Raw genomic sequence first — 23,807 nt, forward strand, 5'->3', positions numbered from 1 at the left:
CAGCGACGCCCCGACGCACAGAGAAGCAGACGCCTCAGTGGCTTCACCTTGATCTTTTTTTATTTGCGTTTTTTAAAAACAATTAAATTAGAATACAAATATTAGAAAACAGCGGCCCTCAGCTGCCAGTGCAGGTGGAGGGGGCCGAACTGCGCGACTGAGTTTATACAGTAAAACTGAATTTGCCCTCGACCAGATTGCTGTCCCTTTCTTCTTTAGACCTGAAAGGATATTGCTTCCTGACTAGGAGAGTTCTGTTTATACAAAGGGAAATTATTCTGGGGCTGGGCAGAGTGGGGTGGGGGTAAGGAATCAAAAGCAAAGACCGAACGGCGGGCAGAGGTGGTTTGGAGAACCAAGCATGGTCGGGGGGGGGGGGGGGCCAAGGATGCTGGGCGGGGGGCGGGCACGCGGCCACGGGTCCCTGGAGACATCTGGGGCAGCTGTGGGAGCTCAGGGGTCCCTGGCCCCCTAAGCCGGGCCGGGTGCCTGGGAGCCAAAGGGCAGCCCCCGCCCGGGGCCTGTTGGAAGACGAGAGGGGCTCCCGGGGAGGGGGTGCCGGGCAGGCCTCATACCCGTTGGAAAACCCAAGAGCAAGAAGAGGGGCAAGGAACCACCCCAAATAGAGAGGCCGGGGCGGGGGGCCCTGCCGCCCCTTGGGAAGTGGACGCCCTCCCTGCCCCGCTGAGCGAGGGGCCGGTGGCATCTGTGGGATCTGCGCTGTTCCGTAGGGAAATTAACCTGAATTGGAGTTACCGAGGTAGCTGGCTAGAAAACTGAGACCCCCCCCCCCCAACGCCACACGGTGCCACACTCTGGGGCCCCCACCTCCCGCAGGGGGTCCTGGCCACATGCCGGGTCTTCAAAATACCAAGTTATTGCACTTTCAAAAAATACAACACATCTGTGGCTGAACCCTCCCAGCCCCACCCTCCCCCACCCCCCGCAGCCCCACCCGTGCCCCCGCCACCCCCCTCCCCGCCCCAACCCACTCCATGGCTTCTTGGCTAAAATGCTTGCTGCTCGGCGGCACGCTCCAGGGTCCCTGGGCAAGAGGACACGTTCGCAGAGAGGAAAAAAGGAAAGGAACAGACGAATGTCAAAGTCGCGGTTGCCGCCAGGGAGGGGGCACACGGCGGGCTGGCTTCCCAGCTGCCCCCACCGCCCCGCCCGGCCTGGGTCCCTCTGCACCGGCTGGAATGGTCATCGGAAGGCAGGGCGGGGCGTCGGGGGGCGCGGCTTCCTGGGTCCCGCCCGCCCCTTCCCAGGGTCAGCTCAGTCTTCGGGGCTCTGACTCCGGCTGGGGAAGCAGCTGTGTGGGTGGCTTGCCCTGTTTGTTAAGAGTTTGATTTTTTTTTGTTTGTTTGTTGCATTTCTTTTGTACTTTTTTTTTTTTGTCATTTTACTTTTTTTTTTTAATCCTCCGATAGGAGAGTCCAGAGGTACAGGTGCCAGGAGCCGGGGAAAGTTTGGGTGGAAAAACAAAATGAACAATAAAAAGAAGAAAAATATCTCACTCCTCCCGCTGTACCCGAGGCCCGCCTGCGCCCCGCCGCGTGGTGAGCACCAGGAAAGTCGAGTGTCCGGCCGGCGGCGAGCGGTCAGCAGGCGGACACCAGGCCCTTCGGGAAGGGGCAGCGGCGCTTGGGCCGGGGGCCCTCCTCGTCCTCATCTTCGTCCTCCTCCTCCTCCTCCTCCTCTTCCTCCGAGGAGGACGAGCTGTCCAGCGTGAGGTCCACCACGTCGGCTCCTGGCTTCCCATTCTCCACACCGCCCACCACACCGGGACCACTGCCGGTGCCCCCAAGCACTGCACTGCCGTTGACACTGGGGGTGGACAGGAGCCCGTTGGCATCTGAGGTGCCTGCGGGTGAGAGGGACAGACGCTCAGGACAGCTGCTGACTCAGAGGGGGAAACTGAGGCCAGCGCGGGGCAGGGGGGCCCTAGGACACCTTGTCCTCCTCATCACGTGGCAGGCCCCAGAGGACAGGCCAAGCTGGGCCTGACGCCACTGGGTCCCCAGCACCCTGTACAGGGCCTGGCAATGGCAAGCGCTCGATAACTGTGCCACCTCCACACGGCAGGACACAGACACTCAGAAACTGCAAACCCCATGGAGCAGGGATTCAGGGAGAGCCGTGCTGGCTGGGGCACCGGGGGCCTGGCGGACTCACCGAGCACGAGGATGGGGCAGTGGGGGCTGCAGCTGTGCTCCCGCTCGGCGCGGATTGGGCACCACGAGCCGTCCACCAGGTACTCGATCTCGTCAGCGTCCTTGCACTCGCTCAGGATCTTGGAGAGGAGCCTGGGGGGCGAGCAGGGCTGACTCCTGGGCCGGGTGCTCCCTGTCCCCACCCTGCTCCCCGAGGTTCTGTAGGCGCTCACTAAGCTGCCCTCCCATCTGCACAAGTGGCTCCAGGAAGCACGGCCAGGCCTGGCGGCCTGAGGACCCGGGCTGCTGGGGCCTGCACGTTCTGGGCCCCGAGGGTCCGCCACATCGCTTGGGGGCCTGCAGGACTACACTCCTAATGTGGTGACAGCTGGCTGCGAGCACAGAGAGCGTGTGGCGTCCCTCCAACTGCTCGAGAGCAGGGGCCTGGGGGTGCCGCAGGACAGTCCAGCTCTCCGGCCCCTAACTGAGCGGCCCCAGCTCCCACCTCGAGTCTGTGCTGCCCCTATCAGTACACATGAAGAAACTGAGGCTCGGAGGGCAGGCGCATGTGGCCCGAGTGGGGCAGAGCAGAAGGGGGGCCCCCTCACTCCCACACAGACGACGGCGTCCCCAACAGAGCGCCCACGGCAATAGGCCTGGGCCCCGTTCTGCCATGTACAGCCAGCCCAACCCATTTTAGATGGAGAAACTGAGGCCTGAGGAGGAGGCGTGAGCTCTCCGAGGCCACAAGGCCAGGCGGCAGCACGCCTGGGTTCCCGGCCTGCCCCCCGCCAATGCCTGGCCTCGGGGCCTCAGTCTCCCCACCTGCAGGACGAGGTGAGCGCCACGCCCACGGGATCCAAGGAGCGGCCACGTGTCCATGCCAGGCCAGGCCTGGCACAGGGGACACACTGGCCACAGTGGCCCCAGGCCCACCTCGTCCCCAGCATCTGCTCAACATCAGAGCCACACCTGTCTCCAGGTGCCTTCAACCACCTCAGTCAGTCACGGAGAAGAGAGACCCTGTCCTGCTCCAGACACCCTCTGGCTCCCACCCACCCTGAGACTTCTCCATCACCACTCAGACCCCCAGCCCAGGGTCACCGTGGTGAGAACACAGCTCTGCCTGCAACATGCTTACCCCCCCCCGGAAAACTCCTATTCGCTCTCCAAAGCCCCAGTTGACAGCTCCTCTTCCTCTCTATGCGCAGCCCAAGCAACAGGAAGGTCTGCGTCTGGCTCAGTTACCCCCAACCCCCATGCCTAGTGGGAGCTCCTGGCATGGGATCTGGGACTGGGTCCTTTTGGGGACCCCTGGATCACCAGCTCAGGGCCAGGGATGACAAGGTGGCAAAACCTCAAGAAATAAAAGTATGAATCAAGGACTCTTCCTCCAGGGAGGCTCCCCGGCTATACCAAGGCCCCAGGGGCATCTGGTATGGTGGTCTGTGGGGGGCACAGCCACACTCTCCAGTGCCAGCTGCACCTGGAGCCGTCATCGCTGTGGCCAGCCTTGCCTCGCCTCAGGGACCTGCTCGAGGCCTGGGGGGAGGCAGGCGCCGTGCTGCCAGGCCGGGGACAGGGACGCCATTCAGGCCAGCCCTCGTGCCCGGCCCCAGGGGCCTCCTCACTCCACCCGGGGCCGCCCTGCTTGGGCCCACAAGGGAGGGGCCTGGGCTCAGAGCTGGCTAGGCCTGGGTTCCCATCCCGGCCCCCTATGAGCTAGGGGCGCCGGAGGCTGGCGTCTGTCCCTTCTGAGTCTCAGCTTCCTCATCTGTAAGGTGGAGATGATCCAGGCCCACCTGCCGGGACGGCTGGGAGGGAGGGCTTGGCAGGACCCTGAGCTCGGTGACAGGACGGAGACCAGTGCTCACTGGTGGGGACAAATTCACACCAGCCCTGCAGGTCGGGCCCATCCCATCCCCAGACGCACATGGCCCCTGCCGGATGTCCGCCTGCACAGGCTGGGGGTCCAGGGTGTGGCTGCCCGCATGCCCACTCCTGCCTGGGCCACTACCTCCCTCGCCCCCGCCTGGCGCTGGGGACAGGAGGCGGGTGTGGCCAGCGCCTGGCGGGAGCCAGTCAGTCAGGTGCTCGGCTCAGTTTCTGGAAACCTAAGACCTGAACAGCCTCCCTTCCGGAGAGAAGAGCCTTTTCCCCTCGGTTCCCTGTGGCACAGGGAGGGCCTGCTGGTCGGGCTGTGGGGACAGCCTGGCCATAGGCCAGGGCCCCTAGGAAGGGGACAAGCGGGACGCGACCAGAACTTGGGGGAGACGTGTGTCCCTTTGACCTTTCTACACGGAAAGCGTGACTAAGGCTGTGCTCAACGCCTGCTGGGAAGCAGCTCCCTGGCTCGCGCAGCGACCTTGAGGCTGGGGCTCTCGAGTCCCCATTTTATGTGGGAAAAGACGACTCCAAGAGCGCACAGTCATACGGGAGCCCCATGGACCTCCAGGGTCCAGAGACCCCTTCTGAACCCTAAGCCACACTGCCACTGCCCGCACAGCAAAGGCCCTGAGAAGTCCTGCAGGGACGACACACCTCTCTCTGTAACCCGGGGCTGCCCAAGGGGACTTGCTGCTGGGCAGCTCGGTGACCCCAGGTAGTCAGGAGCCACAGAAGCGAAGGGCCAAGCCCGGCACAGCCCCACAGGCAGGGCGGTCCCCGTGCACCCCGCCACTCACCCATCGATGATGAGCTGGTCATAGGGGGCGGGCTTGTCGCACACAGGGCACATCCAGGTGGGCTTCTTCTCGTTCATCTGGAGGTAGAACACGGCGTCGAAGCACTGCAGGTGGGCGCAGGTCTCCGCCCGGCATGGCACGGACAGCCGCATCTTCACCAGCTGCGGGGAGGGGCGCGTGAGCGGGGTCACACAGCCGCCCCGGCCGCAACGGGCGGGTGGGGCCGCACGCCGCGACTCACCGGGCAGATGAGGGAGACGCGCACGCCGGTGGTGGCGATCTCGCTGTCGGGGTCCAGGCGCAGCTTCTCCTTGACTGCGGAGAGGGGGCAGCCGGCGTCAGCAGTGGGGCCGGGGCGCCCGCAGGGCCAGGGCTGAGGGGAGGTGCTCTCCGGTAGCGAGCGCTCTCGACAGCCCCGGCTCCGGGAAACGGGCACCCGGAGAGCGCCCCAATGTCCACCCCCAGGCCGACGGGGTACAAGCTGTGCTCTGGGGCCCAGGGGATGAGGAGCATCTGTGCAAAGGCCCTGGGTGCCCAAGGGGCCAGCCAACCCCCCCACTAGCCCGCCTGCTGTGGCTCCTTATGACCCCCAGAACTTTTCTGGAAAGATCCAGGCGACACAGAGCTGCCAGCAGGGCCACGGCTGCGGCTGTGGCTTCTGATGAGAACCATTCCAAAGGACACGGCAGGGATGTGGACCCCGTGGGGCAGGAATGAACCCACGGGCACAGCTCCCTCACGTGCCGAGTGTCACTTCCTCAGAACAGGAAGAGATGGCGGGGGCCCCCAAAGCCACACGTGCCCTGGAGAAACGCTCACACGCCACGGGAGGCCCTGGGGACTGGCAACACTCGGAGCAGGCGGTGCCACTCCATCCCCAGATGGCTCAGGTGGCCCGATGCCGCCCTGCTGGGTGGAGGCCCCCCTCGTGCAGCCCAGAACTGCCCCCTCCCTCGACACCACCCCTGCATGCCCTCCTCCAGGAAGCCTCCTCTCCCCTCCCGCACGGGGCTGGGGGTGACCGTGCTGGCTTGTCCCCAAAGTCCAGTCAGTCAGTCACAACTCAGCGTGAACTTCCGCCCCGCGGCTCCCATCTCTGCTGACAGTGCTAACGGCGGCCCAGAGGCCTGGCCGGCGAGCAGACCCCGGGCAGCCGGGACCGGACGCAGCGCGCACCAGGTTGCAGAGCGAGGCCTCACCGCCCGAGCTGACGGGGGGACGGCACGTGCAGCAGGAGGGGTCCCTCGAGACGAGCACAGGACCTCCCAGTCACGACTAGAGGAAGCCAGCGGCCGAGATGCCGGCCTGGGGCTAGCTGGCTACAGGGACACCCTGCCCCTCGGCCGGCAGGGGCCGGGGCAGCAGGGCTCCTGCCCCACCCCCTGCCCCGGCCCAAAGGCACCAAGGCCAGGGTGCCTGCAGGGAGCCCGCCTCCTCTGGGCACACTGGCACTGTCCCCGCAGGGAGACGGGCAGGTGAGGGGTGAAGAAAGGGCTTTGAGGGGAAAGGGAGGTGGTGGGGTGGGGGGCTGAGGCCCTGGGGTCACAGCCCTGACTCTGCCACTCTGAGCCTCAGCATCCCCACTCGTCAGATGGAGACATCGCCCAGCCTGACTGCCCAGGGTCACTGCCACAAGGCGCCCCACAAGGGCCTCTGGGTGATCAGAGAGGGCCAGTGAGCTGCCCGCGGCCACACAGCTGCACGGCAGAGGGATCCTTGCGTTCCTGAGCACATGGGTGCAAGGGCGCAGGAAGAGAAACAGGGCCAGGCTGCCTGCCAGTCTTAGTGGGGGGGTTCTTAATGCTCTAGACATCGCCCCCACCTTTTTTGGGTGTTAAAGGGAGAAGAGAGAAAAATGAACCGTCTCACCCTCTCTGGTCAGACCTGCATCGAGGCCTGTGAATCCGTCCTCGGCTCTGCTCTCTGTGCCCGTCCCCCGCCCGCCCTGTTCCCTGCCTAGACATCCATCACCCCGGGCGGGGGGGTCCTCCCCTCCGGGGAGCCCTCCAAGGCCTCTTGCTGCCACCGGGACCCCCACAGGCCTTGCTCGTCCCGGCCTCGGGGCCTCGGCACCGCGGGCTCTGCGGCCTGGCTCCCTGCCCCGTGCCCTCCAGGGCCCCCCAGCGCCCTGGCCTCCGGTGACGGACGGTGCCCAGGCCCCGCGAGGCCGGCCGCACTCACCCAGCGCCTTGCATAGCTCCGGGTGCTTGACGCCGATGGTTTTCAACCTCTGCAGCAGCTCCGAGGACGTCAGCTGCCGCACCAAGTACAAGGCCACGGAGTAGCTCTGGGGGCAGAGGGGGGCGTCAGGGCCGGGTGGGCGGCGGCGGGCGGGGCGGCCCCCGGCCCACTCACCTTGCCGTAGTTGCCCCAGGTGACGGTGATGCGGTTGGTGGCCGAGGACAGGTACATGAGGTGGGTGAGGTTGATGGGGCGGCACGGCCTCTTGGGCTCCACTCCGGGCTTGTTGGAGGGGTAGTAGCCCTGGGGAGACACGCGGTCAGGCCACCGCCGGGGCCAGGCCGTGACTCGCCCTCCGCGTCCCCCGCCCCTCCAGCCTGTGCCATGGCAGAGCCGGGCTGCACGGGGCCCCGCTCACCGGGACCGAGCAGTAGCTGTGGTTGACCTTCACGGCGATGTTGGGTGGGTACTGGTCCTCCTGAGGGCCGCTGGTGTCCGAGTAGCAGATTCTGCAACGAAAATGAGGGCCGTGGGGCCGCGGGCCGGGAGGGGCGGGGGAGTGGGCGGGGGTGGGGCACCCACGGACTAGGGCAGACGGCAGGAGGGAGCGAGGAGCAGCCCGTGCCCCCTGCCGGGGCACCAAGAGGCTGCCGCAGGGAGAGAGGCTGTGGCGCAGATGGGGCAGGCCGGGCTCACCTGAGGACAACCTGCACGGCCTTGATCCCGGGCTGCAGCTCTCTGTGTGCAGAGGGAATCAGAGGGGAGAGAGGGGGCGTCAGGGAGCAGAGTGCCCGGCCACCAGCCGCCGCTTCAGCCAGGTGACTGTGGGCCCCTCCCGCACCAGCCGCCCGGCCGGCCCGCTGCCTCCCCTGCCACTGAAGGCCGACAGGTGCCACCCAGAATGTTCTCTCCTACCACTGACTCCCTGGTGACCCAGACAAATGACCGCCCCTCCCGGACGACGGGGCAGCTGGTGGGAACAGGACGTGGGTGGCAGGTGTGGCCACGCATGTGCCGAGCACCCGACACGGGGCTGCTCTGGCGGTGACTTGTGCACAGCTGGAGACGGAGGGGCCACCGAGAGCAGAGTCAAAGCCCTGGGACCAGCCTCTGTCCCTCATCTGTCACAGCCCAGTGTCCTCAGCTGGGGCGATGCTGCCCCCAAGGGACAGCAGGCGACGTCTGGGGACATCTGTGGTTGTCACACTGGGGGTCTCCTAGCGGTGAGAGGGTGGGGCCCAGGATGCTGCTTAGCCCCCACAGCGCCCAGGACAGCTCCCTGGGGGTGACCAGGCCCAATGTCGCAGTGCCCAGGGGAGGGCCCCTGTTAAAGGGGCAGCCAGCCAGCTCCGGGGCTGCAGGTCCATGGGAACACGCCGACCCGGCACCCTGCCCCACACAGAGGGCCGGCCCTGGGGACACGCGGAGGGCAGGGCACAGCGCACCTGGAGTTCCGGATCAGCTCCACCTGTCTGGGCGTCAACGCAAAGATGCACGGGCTCTCCTGGAGCTTCTCATTGTTCTGTGGGACTGAAGACAAACGGGGGGTCAGGGTCATGTCTGGTCCCCCAGCGAGGGCGCCCACCATGGTCATCTCTACAGACCTGGCCCTCTTCAGGCTGGGAAGCAGGAAATGGAAGGCTGAGCCCCTGCCGGGCGGGCAGACATGGGGGATGGGGGCGGACCCTGGCCCTCCTTGGGGCCGCTCGCCACAGCCTGTGGTTCAGGAAACACTCAGGACACCCCGTGCCCTGCTGAGAGCCATGCGGCCCCCAGGGTTCAGGCATCTGTTCAGGAAGACTGAGAAGCGCTCGGCACAGGCCTTGCACCTAAAGAGCCCTCAGTGGGCCATGCACGGTGCTGCCGTAGGGGACAGGGACAAACTGGACAGAAGGGGTGCCTTGGGCGCTCACAGCCGGCCAAGGAGACGAGGAAGGGAAACGGCAGCAAACCTCCAGGTGCACAAGACAAGTCACAGGGTGGGCCCGGCGCACAGTAAGGGTGGGGACGCCACACACAGAGCCTTACTGGCCACCACAAAGCACCCACTGGGTGCAGAAGGCGGAGGAAAGTCAGCCAGAGGATGGAGACCTTGGTGGCAAAAAGCCAGCTCTTCACTCTCCATTGTGACTGCACTGAGAACCCCCGGCTGGAGGAGGAGATGCTCTGCACTGAACGAGAAAACACAGCATGCCAAAACTGGGGGAGGCAGCTAGAGCAGTCACGAGAGGGAAAGTCATAGCTTTAAACGCCCCCATCAAACAAGAAAGAAGGGTCAGCCCCAGAGGCCCACTGGTTAAGTTCGGTGTGCTGTGCTTTCGCAGCCCCAGTTTGGTTTCTGAGTGTGGACCTACACCACTTAGCTGTCAGTGGCTATGCTGTGGTGGCCCACACACAAAAGAGAAAAATTGGCAACAGATGTTAGCTCAGGACGAGTCTTCCTCAGCAAAAAAAAAAAAAAAGAAGAAGAAACAAAAAAGACAAAGGTTAAAAATCAATGACTTACACACTTCCTCCACGACAGGCTAGAAAAAGAGCAAATTAAAGCCAAAGTCATTAGAAAGAAGGAAATTAAAGACAAAAATGGAAGCCTGTGAAACAGAAAGCCAACAACAGAGAAAACCAACAAAGCCACAGTTCTTTGACAGACACCTAGTGAGCGAGGCAGCAATGAAAAAGATGTCGAGGGGCCAGCCCCATGGCCTAGTGGTGAAGTTCAGCGCACTCTGCTTGGGTGGCCCGGATTTGATTCCTACACCACTTGTCGGCAGCCACACTGAGGCAGCGTCCTATACACAAAATAGAGGAAGACTGGCACAAACGTTAGCTCATGGCCAATCTTCCTGAGGGGGAAAAAAAAGATCTTGAGAACACAAGCTATCAGAACAAAAAATGGACAACAGTACAGATCCTACAGCCTTTTGGGTTAGTAGGACAACATAACGAATGGCTCCATGCCAAGAGACTCGACAACTTAGATGAAAGGGACAAATTCTTCCAAGGGTGCAAATTACCAAAACTAGCACCAAAAGACATAGAAAGTTTGAAAAGTTCTTTATCGGTTAAAGAAACTGAGTTTGTAATTAACAATCTTTCCACAAAGAAAAATATAAGCCCAGATCAGTGAATTCTATCAAACATTTAAGGAAGAAACCAGTCAAACTTGACGTAAATGCAGAGAATAAAGGAGGAACACTCTTTAACCCATTTCACGAGTCGGCATAACCCTGATGCCTAAACCTGACAAAAACGCATCAAGAAAGGAAGGTACAGACAAACATCCTTCCTGAACACAGATGTAAAAACCCTCAACGGAACATTAGCAGGGGCTGGCCCCAGGGCCAAGTGGTTAAGTTCATGCACTCTGCTTGGGCGGCCCAGGGTTTTGCCGATTGGGATCCTGGGCGTGGACACAGCACCGCTCATCAGGCCACACTGAGGCAGTGTCCCACATGCCACAACTAGAAGGACCTACAACTAAAAAATATGCAACTATGTACTGGGGGACTTTGGAGAGAAAAAGGAAAAAATATAAAATTTTAATAAATGAATAAATAAATCTTAAAACATTAGCAAATATCCAGGGCCCCTGGGAATGGTCCTGGGATGTAAGATTGGTTTAAAACTTCGACATTCACGGGGCCGGCCCAGTGGCGTGACGGTTAAGTGCACATGTTCTGCTTCGGCGGCCCAGGGTTCACCAGGTCGGATCCCGGGTGTGGACATGGCACAGCTTGGTAAGCCATGCTGTGGCAGGCATCCCACATATAAAATACAGGAAGATGGGCATGGATGTTAGCTCCGGGTCAGTCTCCCTCAGCAAAAAAGGAGGAGGATTGGTGGCAGATGTTAGCTCAGTGCTAATCTTCCTCAAAAAAAAAAAAAAAAAACACCACAACTTCGACATTCACACTAGAAGGGCTAAAATGAAAAGACAGACAACTCCAAGTGTTGGCGAGGATGTGGAGCCATCTCTCTCTGCTGTGGAGTATAAACTGGTACGACCACTTGGGAAAACTGTGGGCCAGCTCCTAATAAACTTAAACACACACCTACCCCAGAACCCAGCAATCCCCCTCTGGACATTTGCCCCCAAATAAATGGAAATACGTCTACAAAAACCTGTACGGGAACATTCACGGCAGATTTATTCCTAACGGCCCTGAACTGGAGACAACCCGGGTCCCGGCAATGGCAGACGTGTAAACCAGCTACGGTATGTTCACGCAATGGAACAAAATCTGAGATCCACAGGACAACGCGGACAAACCTCAACACCGTCACGCTGAGCCAAAGGAGGTAGGCGTGTCACGTCGTGTTCTAGAACAGGCCACGCTGATCTGTGGCGACAGGAATCTGAACGGAGGTCGCCTCTGGAGGGGGTGAGGACTGCCCGGAAGGGGCAGGCGGGCCATCACGGTGATGGCAATGCTCTGTATTCGATGGCATCTGGGGTACCGGGTACGCTCATTTGTTACCACTCAAACGGCACGCTACGGTATCTGTGGATCGCGTTGCGTATAAATTACACCTCGATTTAAAGCCACACTGAGAAACCATCTGAGCGACAGATTGGAGGAGACTGAAAGTCTGACAAAGTTGACGAGGCTGCGGCTGGCGGGGGAGGAGGGGGGCAACCTCGCAGATCATCAAAATCACGCACACAGCCGCAGAGCCGGCCTCCCGGTGGCTGAGGAGCCACAACTGCAGACACGCTCACACACGGGATGGCGGAGGCCACGGCCACCCCACCCGTTACCTCCGCCACAGACTGCCAGCGAGCCGAACGCCCACAACGTGGCCTGGTGAAGACGCGCTCCCGGACACCATCCGAGGAGCACTAGGCAACAGGGAAAACGGAGGACGAAGGCTCAAGCAGCCCTTTGCGTTCCGACCAGGAGGAACTTCCGAGAGTCTCTAAGCGCAAACAGCGGGTGCGGAGCAGCGCGCCCGGCGGAGGGTCTGCGCAGACGCCGCCCTGCTCGTCGGTGCCAAGGCCGTCCCTGGGGAGGCGGCGAGCGGTGGCCACAGGTGCGGCCTCGGAGGCCTGCAAGGGTGGCAGGAGCGGGCCTTATCTACACCGCAAGCCCTTCAGGACAGTGCGGGCAGGCTGGGCCTATAAAGGGCCTGGGTGTAAGTATTTTCAGCTTGGCAAGCCGCTTGGTTTCTGCCTCGGCGTCCCCACTCTGCCTTGTACCCCAAAGCCACCAGGGCCCCCGAACACGCAGACAGGCGCGCCTGCGTGTCAGCAAGTCCTGCTTTACGAGGCAAGGTAGCCAGTGGGGTTGGCCCCTGGCCCTCCTCAGCCAGCCCCCGCTTTCGAACCTTCTGGATTCCAAAACACAACAGGTAATGTCTTTAAAAGGCAAACAGGATGTGAGTTTCAAACCAGCTCAGGCTCAGAAGCCAGGCCGCCTGGCGTGGTACCCCAGCTCTGCCCGGGGCCACGCCTCCAGCCCCGCCTGAGCCTGGGTCTGCAGCTGGCGCTCAGTGAGAGGGGGCCGCTGTCATTGGCACTCTGCTCCCCGATCACGCTTGTTTGTGGGCCCGGCTGGCCCCTCTGGGGTCCTGGGGGGGCCCTGGAGGAGAGCTGCCTAGAGACCACCTGCAGACACGCCCAGACCTGTGCGAAGGGCCGGGGGGCAATTATGGGGGGGGGGGGGGCTCAGGACATCCAAGCTGGGCTGTGACGGCTGGATGGGAGGTCAAAAGTAAGCCCCATCCCGCAGTGTCCCCAGGGGTGGCGGGGGGCCGGCAGGCTGTGTGGGAGCCTTGCTCGCCAGGGAGCTCTGCCGCAGACAGTGTGAGAAAGGCTGGGGAACCGGGTTGTCGGAAGACCAGACTGCGTGGTCCCTCCCTGGAAGGGCTCCCATCTCCAGCCGAGGCTGCTGCGGGGACAGGGGATGCGCCCACGCTCTAATCTTCCGCTGCGTCCTTGGCCCGGGCGGCCAACGGCTCTTCCGGCAAGTGACGTCGCAGGTAGGCAGGAGGCAAGCCGCCACCTCGGCTGGCACACGGCACGACCTACCCCGTCGGGAGGCGGCTGGGGATCCCCCAAACCGAGACACTCGCCCTCTGGGCCAGGGGCAGCTCCACCCCGTCAGCTGTTCAGGGCCCGGTCGTGTGTGGTGTCGGTGACTCTCGTGCCCCCACCCCAACAGCAACTCGCCTGGCCAGTCCTGTTAGCTCCGCTTCCACACCGCACCCAGGGTGGCCCCTCCCATGCCCGGTACCCGGCTCAGTCTGATCGGTCCGCAGACCCCTTGCTGCTCTCCGGGCTCCCCCAGCTCAGGGCCTGGGGTGATGCTCTGTGCCCACCCCTGGTGGCCTTGAGTCCACGGTAGCCACCCGGGCCTCCTCCTCATGCTCCCCACCTGCCAAGAACATCTGCCTCGGGACCTTTGCACTGGTCATCCCCTCTTCCAGAACATTCCTTCTCCAACCATCTACATGGCCCTGGTGTCTTTTAATTCTGTGCAAACGCCACCAGGACAAGCGCCTTCATCTAAACACTGCGCCCACTCCCCCTTCTGGCCCTCCCCACCTCCTTCCCCGCTCAGTGCATCTCCAACACATTTACTCCTAGCATCCAACACAACCTCCCAGCATCTTGGTGTCGTCGCAGACCCTGAACCAGTCCCTAGCACTCCTGCTGTCACCTGTGCGGCTGTGGGGCAGGGCAGGGGCGGGGCTGATGTGCGCCCTGGGCTCAGCCCCCCGGGCTCCTTGGGGACTGGAACTCCGGGAGGAGCCAGGGGACCCGGCAGACTGGGAGCCAGGCCCGGGGTGCCATCCAAGAAGCGACGGGGGGCCGGACACCAGCTCCACCCTGGGCTGCGGGCGCCACGCGAAGTGCCGCCAGCAAAGAGCAGTAACGACGGCGCAGACGCTCACGACGCAGGGACCCGGGCGCGGCCAGGACACAGCCGCCCGCCTCCTTGCAGGCTGCGCTCGTGGGGGAGGAAGGCTCCCGCGGGGTCCCCGCTGCCGGCCCGGGTTCCTAACTCCAACACGGACTTCCACAGAAGCTCGGACGAGGAGAGAAGAGGGGGTTCAAGAGGTCGACGGGATGGGACGCTCTCCCTCCCACTGCCCAAGCCCCAGGGGCCTCAGGGGACAGAGGAGGACAAGGCCCCTCGTCCAGGCCGACGCCCCGCCCGCAGGGTCTCTGACCTCGCCCTGCCCAGAGATCCAGCATCAGCTCCCCAAATCAAGAGTCAGGACAGCGTGACGTCGAGGTCTGAGCCATGGCGCAGGGCGTGGGTGCTGCTGGGGTGGTGTCCTGGCGGCAGCGGGAAGTCCCCGGGCCGGGTGCTGGGCGCCTCACCCACAGCAGGCAGAAGACGGGCACCACGAGCCCCGTGTCAGGGGCTCTGGGTTCGAGTCCCAGCTCGTCCACTCACAGGGGCGAGGAACCTGGGTGCCCGCACCCGTCCAATGGGCTTGTGACTTCCCACTCGTGGGGTTACCAACGTGGGCCAGGGGCTCAAGGATGTCAGTTTGGGGGCCTCACTGAGGCCCCCAGGCTGCCTCTCAGCTCCAAGCCTTTGATCACGCAGGTGCCCTCCAGCCCCTCCATCCCATGGATGCAGCGGAGAACAAGCCAGTCCCAGGCCCCGGTGTTCAAGAGGCAGGCATACAAATGAACAAACAACGTTGGGGTTGGGAGCAAGGCCGTGGAGGACCAGAGGGTGGTGAGGGAAGGCAAGCAGGAGGGAGACGAGCTGTAGACACAGCGATCAGGGAGAGAAGGGCCAGGTGGACATGTGGGGAGGAGGATGAGAGAAGGAACAGACCGTGCAAAGGTCCTGGGGCAGGACTGGGCCTGGCGTGTTGCAGGAACAGCGAGGAGGCCGAGGAGGCCATGTGGCTGGAGCAGAGGGAGCAAGGGGGAGAGAGGGAGAAGGGAGGGGATGAGGCAGAGCAGGGACGTGACCAGCCTGCTCTTTGAAAGCTTCCTCTGGTTACTCGGGGAGAGTGAACTGCTGTGTGGGGAATAAACCAAGGAGGAAGCTGAACAGCGAAAACTGGGGCTGGGAACCGCGGGAGACAGAGGGAGCCAGCAGGCTGGGCCTGGGACCTCCCCGTCCACCTGCGGGCCCCCTCGCAGGTCGTGCTGGGTGCTCCCCACAGCCGGGGCCCCCTCCAAAGCTGCCCAGGGGGGCACGCCCCCTGCTCCTGGTGCTGGGAGATGGGACACAGGATGACCAGGGCCACCCAGGCTCTCCTGGCAGGAGGTGGGCCTGCAGACACACTGAGGAGCCTGGCTGGGCAATGCGCCGGTGGTGGAGCGGCGGGCAGGCCACGCGGCCTCTTGGAGCCTTGTGGACGACACTGAGCTCAGACGGGACTCAAGAAAACAAGACCTGGGAAGGCTCCCTGGACCTTGGGTGACTCCAAAACCCTCGGGACGGTCAGTCTGTCCCCACTCTTCCCAGTGGCCTCTGCCGCCTTGTCCAGGCCGCTCTCGCCCCTCCTCCCGTGCCACCCCACGCTCGGGTCACAATGGCCTCCATTCACGAGCGCTCTCCCACCACCGGGCCTCTGCCTGGAACACGCTGCCCTGGTCCTTCCTCTTTGTCCGGCTTGTTGCTCTTCACCCCCCGGGGCAAGAAGGAATGCGCCTCCTCCAGGAAGCCCTCCTGCCTGCCACCTCCCCACAACGAGCAGTAAGGGGCTCCTGGTGCCGACAGCCCCCCTGGGGACCCTGCACTCCCCAATCAGAGCATTCCTCACCCAAGACCATTTACCCACCTCTAGTGCAGCTTCCTGGAAAATGTGCCAGGCCAGGGACACCACTACCTTGCTGTCCCTTGGGCAATACGGGCAAGAGGGCCTCGAGGCTGGCTGACGGACAGACATGTGCCCTGTGCCACAGTCCCCACCTCCAGGGGGCCTGTGGTCAGGACCCGGGGCACGTGCTCGCTCACTCTGCACAGGACGGGGACAGGCCGAGTGGTCCACCTGCAAGGCACTGGCTGCAGGACATCAGGTCACCACGTGTCCTTCCTCCCGCCTGATGGGCTCCTGGTGGCCCTTCCTGTCCCCACTCGCGCCCTGACTGGGAGCTCAGGTCCTCCTCAGTTGGGTCCTGGCTGTCGTCACCCTGAGTGGCCATCAGATGCCCAGGGAGCCCCTAACCATGGGCTGTGACCCACGCAGCGCTCCTGGCCCCCTAAATCCGCCGGCAGTCGGGAAGCAAGCGCCCCTGCCCCAGGCATGTGCCGCCGGCCTCTGAACTCTCGGCTGGGACGGGGCGATGGGCTCTAGAACCTTCATGTGGTTCAGAACCAACGGTGCAGGGAGGGGGTCAGACTCGGGGGGGTGGCTGAGCACTCGGCCTGGAGCCCCTTCCTCGGGATGCTGTGTGACCTTGGGCCAGTCTCCTGACCTTTCTGGGCACCAGTCCCGCCTCCCGCTGGAGCAGCTCCTGTGTCCTCAGGTCCCGGCTCCGCTCTGTGGCTCTATTATTCCCTTCCCTCCCCTCCCCCAGCCGAGCATTCTACTCCACGTGATTTATGTCTCCCGGCCGCCTGGCGCGGGCTCCAGCCCGGAGCCGGCCGGCAGCTCTTCCGGGAAAGCAAACCAGAGGGTCTGGGCCTCGCTTTGGTCGGTGGGTCATGGCCAGGGCTGCAGGGGCAGCTGGTGGCGCTGGAGCCCCACCCCCTGCAGGACCCACCAGGGTGACCCCCAGAGCGAGGGGCAGTGGACAGGACTGCGGGCCCAGGACACGCGTGCCCCAACCACTTCCTAGGAGCCCGGGCAGCCCTGGGTCCCCGAGGACGGGGCCACCCTGGGATGGCGCGGGGTGGGGGTGGGAGCAGGGACAGGGTGGGGTCGGCCTCTTTGTTCTGAGCCGCCAGCAGAGTCATTCCTGGTGTAGACGGGGAACAGACTCCCGGAGATCAGGTGACCGGGGTCCCCGGGGGCTCAGGGCGGCGATGCATTGTGGGCAGGAACGTGCGGCAAGGAAGCGCCTGGTCCGGGCAGGGCAGGGCAGGGCAGGGGAGGGCAGCAGAGGGTGGCCTGAGCTGTCACCTCCAGCCCCGGCCCGCCCTGCACCCAGCCCGCCCTGCTGCCTCCCAGTGGAAACCCGGCCCTGGGATGAAGACGGCTCTCACGTCCTCAGGAGCCTGAAACGCCTGCTCAACCCTCAGCGCCAGCCAGCCAGCCAGCCAGTCTGACCCCAAAGCTGCGGAGAAGCTGGGGGCGTGCTCCCGCCTCTAGAGAGAGGTGGAGGAGCCGAGGTGGGGAAGGCGTCGCAGGAAGCCAGCAAAGGCCCGGTCCCCAGCTGCCACCAGCCCTGGCACGTGCTGCTGGGCTGCCTGCCTCTCAGCTGGGGGACGAGGAGCCCCTCTGCGTGCCAGACGCAGGGCGGGGGGGCGCAGACCCGGCTGGGGCCCCCGCTACGCCCCCTCCACCTTCCGCGGCCTCACCTGGCACCGCAGCGCCCTGGCCACTGCCCAGCCCTCCCACCAGGACGGAAGGGAGCAGCGCGCGGAGGGCGCCGGCCGAGCAGGACAGCGCTGGGTCAGCAGCAGGGCAGGAGTGGGCACGGCGGGCAGGGTCGTCGGGACTGTGGCCCCTGCCCTGGCACACAGGACAACCAGGACCAGAACCCGCGCCGGCGCGAGGTGGGGCTCAGCAAGGACGTAGGGATCGGACGGGAGATGGGACAACGGGCCGGACAGGGCAGGACCCACAGTGCCAGAGGGCTGGGGCCCTCTGAGGAGCTGGAAGGGACTCCCCACCAGGCCGGGGGCTTCAACTGCTACGGCCCCCAGCGGGCACCCAGCCACAGGCGCACAGACGTGCACTATGAGTAAGTGACGAGTGAAAACACACACAAAGAGAGAGGAAAGACGCAGGAAGAAGAGGTGCTGGGGGTCCCCAGGACACTCAGGGCCTGGAACCCGTGGGTCCACGGGAGGCCCGGGACCAGCCCTGACGTCAAGGCTGCTACACAGGCCCAGCACACAGCAGGCGCTCAATCAATGCGGGGACAGAGCGCCTCGGAGCCCTGGCCTCTCCTGCGCCTGCCGGTGCCCCATCGGGAGCTCGCCCGGCCATGCCCAGAGTGGTCGGCCGTGCTGGCCAGAGCCTCCCGCAGGCCGCCTGCTGCGAAACGCCCCTGCGGGCAAGCAGAGAGGTCACCTCCACCTCCTGGCCCCTCTGCCTTAGGGAGTAAGAGTGCGGAAGCTGCCTCCCGGGGGCCCCTGGGGCCCCCACCTCCTGGCGCAGCTGCTGGCCACCCTGCCCAGAGGGGCCTGTGTGACCCACGGGATGTGGCAGAAACCAAGGTGTGCACTTGCCAGCTCGGCCGAGGAGAAGGCTGCAGCTCCAGCTGGGCTGTGCACACGCACATGCGCACACACTCGCTCTCCCCTCCCTGCCCTGGGTCACTGGTTCCACGGGAAGTGAGCCACCGTGCCACGATGGGGGACACTCGAGCCGTCTTGGAGGCCACCATGGCGAGAACGGGGGTCCCCTGCCCACAGCCGGCAAGGAGCCCAGCCTGCCTGCAGCCACGCGCAGATGCGGCCTCCAGCCTCAGCCGAGCCTTCAGACCGGGTGGCCGCCCCCGACAGCCTGACCGTGAGCTCTTGGCAGCCCTGCGCTGGGCAGTCCCCAGCTGGCCACTCCCAGGTGCCGACTCTCGGAAACCGAGCGCCCAGAGGTGTCGGCTACTGTGAGCAGCTGTCATCAGGGTAACTCGTTACACAGCAACAGCTCACTAATGTAAAGACCCAAAGGTGGCCCCGAGCTTCCCAGAAGGACAGGCCCTGCCGCCCCTTGCTGCTCCCGAGGCTCAGGAAGGAGGAGGTGGGTGCCCCGGGGGGCGGACTCACCCAGCTCGGTGGGCTTCAGCAGCTCGTCCAGCATGTTGAAGAAGGGCAGCTTCACCAGGCGCACCTCCGGCTTGAGGGTCTTGGCGGGCAAGCGTCCGAGTCCGTTTAAGTACTTCCCGTAGAGCACGGGGTAGTCGAGGTTGGGGCCCGAGAGGGGAGTCCTGGGCACGGCGCCGGCCCGCTCGAAGGTCGGGTGCATGGCCAGGGGGTCCAGCGGCCGGTGGGGCTGGGGCACGGGCTCCGAGCTCTTCTTGGCGTAGCGCGTCTCGTAGAGCTCCTTGATCTTCTTGAAGAGCTCGGGGCTGCAGTCAAACTGGACCAGCTGCAGGGCCCGGGTGACAAGTTCGTGTTTCAGTCCGCTCTTACTCCGGCCAACGAAACCCAGGAGCATCTGCAGGTCGGAGACTCGGAAGCTCATGACCATGTTCTGCGGACGAGCAAGCACAGACGTGCAGGTCAGGGCGGCGCGGCCGGAGGGGGGCCGCCACGGGGCGCCGGGCTTCCCGGAGCATCTGCCTGACGGGGGGGACCCCGGCAGCCACTGCCCGGCCCTGCCCCAGGCCCCCTGCGTTCTGGCCGGCGGGGTGGGGGCCCAGGCTCGGCACCCCTCCACGTGGGCTGCCGCCCCCCCTCTCCTCCTCCACCTTCCTCAGCCTCGCCAACGCAGCGAAAGCTCCGCCACTACCCCCCACACCACTGCCTTCTAATTTAGGTCCTCTCTTCCCATCTTCCGCCTGAAAGCGTCCCCAGGGCAGGAACTGGGACTCTCGCTCTACCGTCAACAGCCTCAGCCAGCCCCTGGCCCAGCACACTCATGGCCTCTCTGACCCTCGGGCTCTTCGTCAGGGAGGAGGACAGGCTCCATCCCAGCGGGTTGTGGGAAGGACCAGATGACGTACCACACTTCCCTCCGCTCTAGAGGACGGGAACCACAACTCGCCTAATACCGACCACGGGCCAGGCAGTGAGCGGGAGCCATGATCACAGACTCACCCTGATCCTTAAGACACCCCCACCAGGTTGGTGTGAGCCCCAAGTCACAGCCCAGGTTCAGCCAGGCCAGCTCAGAAACCGGGGTAGCCGCTCTCTAAGACGCTGCCCTCAGCGTGACACAGAGCCGAGCGCTGCCATCAGAATGTCCCCAATCACTCCAGCAGCCTCCAGGGGGCCGTCCCGGGCGCTGTGGGGGGCGGAGCAGCACCCCAGCCCCCCCAATGACGCCAGGAGCACCCCAAACCCCAGTCGTGACAATCGCACACATCCCACAGACATCACCATGTGTCCCCAGGAGGTAGGATCAATCCCACTGAAAATCGCATATCTGAGGGGAAGGCTCTGGGAATCTGGCAGCTGGGGATGTCGTTCACTGAGCTGGGGCAAAGGGACGAACGAGGTCCGGCACTTAATACCTGGCAGGGTCCCTCCCACCAGACCAAACCACACGCAGGAGCCCAGCCATACCAGGGTTTTCTCCTGGGCTGTCTGGCGGTGGCCTGCCCTCCATGAGACTGGCCAGGGCGGGCTCCCTGAAATGCTCCCTAAGCAGTGTGTCTGCGAGGGACGGGCCAGCAGGGTTTCGGGGCCATCCGAGCTGAGCCCTGAGGCTGGCCTGTGATGAATGAAACGTGGTGGGAAAAAGAAACTTCCAGGGGCAATGGGAAGAAGATAGCGCAGGTCCCCAGAGTGGGGATGGATGGCTGGCGTGCTGGGGGCGGGACGACACCCAAAGAAAGTCATCAATCGCTGAAACTCAACTCGAGAAGTTCTGACAGTGGGAGGAGGGCGGGAACCCTGCCAGGTGTTTACGGAGCGGCCTGAGTGCCAGAAGGTTCTGGCATGTCCCGTTTCCTGGCTGTCTAAGAGGCAGGCGAGGAGTCTGCTGGCGGCCGGGGACTCAGGAGCCCTGGGCTCCCACACTTGCGTGGGTCCGTGCACGGGGGCGCTCAGCTCCCTTCTGGCTATACGCTCCTGCGGAAGGCGGAGGGGCCATCCAGGCTCAAGATAACAGTCCTGCCAAACCTGGAGGGGGAGCCTCCGGCCGCAGGGTCCTCCTCCTCCTCCCTCACGACAGCCATGGAGCGTCCACCACATGCCCAGCCCCACAGGGACAGGCGCCCACGCTGCAGGAGCGAAGGCTGAGGTCCCAGGGGGCCTCCCCGCGAGTCAGGGGCAGGGCTGGCACACGGACCCCGGGCCGTGGGGCTCCTAAGGGCATTTCCTTCCACTGCCTGGGGCCTGGGGGCGCTCACTCCCCAGCACAGCCCCTGCCTGGGGACCTAGGCATCTGCTGGCCCTCAGAGTCCGGGGCTCTGAAAACAGGCTCCCCTCCCTCGGCCTGACGTCCCACCTGGAGCAGAGGAAAAAGGCTTGCAGACAAGATGTTTCCTCTGGAAGGGGCCCACAGCCTTGGAGGGGAGAGACACCGTCGTGTGGAGGCTGACGGCGCCATGGAGACAAAGTGGGGTGCGCTCGGCCTTTCTGAGCCCGACCACAAGGATCTTCTGACAGCAGGCTGCCCCTCAGAGCCCCCGCCCCACCGAGGCCGCCCCTTCCACCAGGGCGCACATCCGGAGTGGCCACAGGAGCATCCCGGGGCACACCCCTCAAGCTGCCATATGTTCGCTGCTCGGGTTTCTCAGCAGCTGCCACCAGCAAGGAGCCTGCCCTTGACACCGGGAGGGTGGCGTCTCGAGGGGGGCAAGGCTGCTCAGGAAGCAGCCCCAGCGCGCCGCAGATCACTTCCTGCCGTGCCTTCATCCTGACCCGCCTGGCCTCAGATCTGTTTATAAACAGCGCCAGGCCCCTGCAGCTTCCAGAGGCTCAGCTCCGGGCTGGTGTGGAGCCGCGTGGAGACACGGCAGCCTGGACAGAGCCGCTGTGCCTCACGGCCCCTCTCCCGGCCATGGCTCCATGGAGCGGCCGTTGGGGGAAAGCCAAGGCCCCCTCTTCAGGAAACCGGAGATCCGTGCAAAACGCTCCCCGCCAGCTCAGAGTCCAGCGGCCACCCCTGCACTCTCAACCCCTCTCGGGGGCCTAGGAGTCTCAGATTTCCAGTTTATCGACAGGTTATCAACAAGCCCCTCTCACACCAGCCCTTCCTGCACCCCAAAAGACAAAATCTCCAGCTCTTAACACGAGAGGCTGAGAAAGCGCCTGAAAGAGGGAATATGTCAGTTATGCATAAGGCACTCCGCAGGGATGGAGAAACTGAAAAAAAAGGCTCCCGAGGAGGGAAAAAGTCATGCGGAGTCCCAAGCCCCCTGAACAGCGGCCTGAAAAAAGGGTCAACCTGATTTAATTGGGGTGGGGTGCCCCAGCTAGCAGAGGGCCAAGTAGAGTTCATCAGATCGCGTTTCAAGGCCCCGGATGTAAAAAGGAGCGTAGACCCTATCCTCCGCTGGAGCGGGGGTGGGAGTCCCAGGCCCACAGCCCCACTGGGGGGTGGGAGGGGTTAAATTTCAGGGCTGGGGGACTTTGGGCCCTTGGGCTGCCACCTTGGGCTTACAGAGTTCACACCTCCACATCTCTGAGGCAAGCCTCAATTTCTCGCAACCCTGGAGAGGAGCAGAGGTGTGGGGGGGGGTGGTATGGGGGGGGCACTCTGGGGTCATGCCGTATAAACACAGAACCTCCAGGGCTGCATTCGGATCCCAGTGGGAAGACATGGCAGATCTAAGAAGACGGAGGAGCCAGGGAGAGAAAACATTGACAGGTCAGGACCTCGGGGAGGAGGGCCCAGAAGGGGGAGACGGCCACGCCTCGGTCCTGCGAAGGTCCAGCCCCCTCCCCTCCCCAGGATCAGCGGCCTTGAGTAAACTTCTCAGGGCACTAAGGGAGAGCCCTAGTCCAGCCAGGGGCAAGGGTTCTGGAGCCTCACCTCCAGGAGGGCACATCTCTGGGACAAGGATGCTCCTAGCTCAGCTCCAAGAGAGTTTGAAGAGGCCACAAGCTGGGAGAAGGGATGGCATCTAGATGCGGAACCTGCACCCCCAACTGGAGCATGGGGGAGAAGCACGAGGAGCTATCCCCAAAAAGAGGCCTAAACCGCAACCAGCCCCTCCAAGGACCAACACAAGACATCGGCAGAAAGGCAGGGGGGCCGAGAAGCCACAGCTGGGGTTCATAAGGGGACCGAAAGCAGGGGATCCGGGGGCTGTGTGGGGAGAGGGTCTGATCGGAGAAGCAGACTGACAAGGGACTAGACGAGCGGGGTCTGGTCCCGCTCAGTGTGGGGTTCAGAGCCCCCAGGAACAGAATCCAAAGACTCTCAGACGCTGTCCGAGGGGAAGGAGGGAGGAGGAACGCAGAGCCCAGGACCCAACACTCAGAGGACGCAATGAGAAGGCTGCTGACCGAGAAGAGGGGTCCGGGCTCCGTCCAGGGCGGTGGGCAAGCTCCCTGAGCACCGCGCCCACTCCGGGGGCCGAGACGGAGGGTGTCGGGAGGGGGGCGGGGCCCCGGGACCCACGCGGGAGCCGCACAGGGGCTCCAAACCCCAACGTGAGGTGCAGACCCCCAGAGAACACCCGGAGTCGGGGGGCGGCTCCGGACGCTGGCTCGCCACCCGGGACGGGGGAAGCGGTGGCAGAAGAGTCAGGGGACCCTTCCGAGCAGGAAGTCGCCAAGCCCAGCCCGGCCCGCTGGGCGGGGAGGCTGAGCCCCGATGCCGCCCTCTGGGCCCCGAAGAGGGGGCGGGGAGGCCAAGACACTCCCCCCGGCCGACGAGCAGGGACCCCGGCCCGGGGCGAGGAGGGGACGGGCGGCCCGGCCCGTCAAGCCGCCCAGGGGGACGGTGCCTCCAGCCAGGAGGCGCGGCCCTGTCCCCGGGTCTGCGGAGAGCCAGCCCCGGACCGCTCGGGCCCCGCCTAGAGCCCGAGGCCCGACCCCGGGCGCCGAGGTTGGGGTGAGGCTCCGAGGCCCCGCCCCCGGCTTCCCCGCCC

At 64.2% G+C, this 23,807-nt stretch overlaps 1 protein-coding gene across 1 annotated transcript in view; it reads right to left on the bottom strand.

The window, feature by feature from the left end:
* Nucleotides 1–37: 37 nt before the first annotated feature.
* PIAS4 (protein inhibitor of activated STAT 4) overlaps nt 38–23,807 on the bottom strand; it is a 24,306-nt gene continuing 536 nt past the window's right edge. Inside the window, exons 2-11 of the mRNA XM_046684982.1 lie at nt 18,868–19,294; nt 8,464–8,548; nt 7,715–7,756; nt 7,437–7,527; nt 7,193–7,321; nt 7,019–7,124; nt 5,079–5,152; nt 4,838–4,998; nt 2,176–2,306; nt 38–1,864 (exon numbers count right to left, since the gene is read on the bottom strand). Of these exons, the coding sequence (XP_046540938.1) occupies nt 1,602–1,864; nt 2,176–2,306; nt 4,838–4,998; nt 5,079–5,152; nt 7,019–7,124; nt 7,193–7,321; nt 7,437–7,527; nt 7,715–7,756; nt 8,464–8,548; nt 18,868–19,294 (1,509 nt within the window). The 3' untranslated portion in view covers nt 38–1,601. The remainder of the gene's footprint in view (nt 1,865–2,175; nt 2,307–4,837; nt 4,999–5,078; nt 5,153–7,018; nt 7,125–7,192; nt 7,322–7,436; nt 7,528–7,714; nt 7,757–8,463; nt 8,549–18,867; nt 19,295–23,807) is intronic.

The sequence above is a fragment of the Equus quagga genome, chromosome 14 (assembly GCF_021613505.1).
Source record: "Equus quagga isolate Etosha38 chromosome 14, UCLA_HA_Equagga_1.0, whole genome shotgun sequence".
NCBI lineage: Eukaryota > Metazoa > Chordata > Mammalia > Perissodactyla > Equidae > Equus > Equus quagga.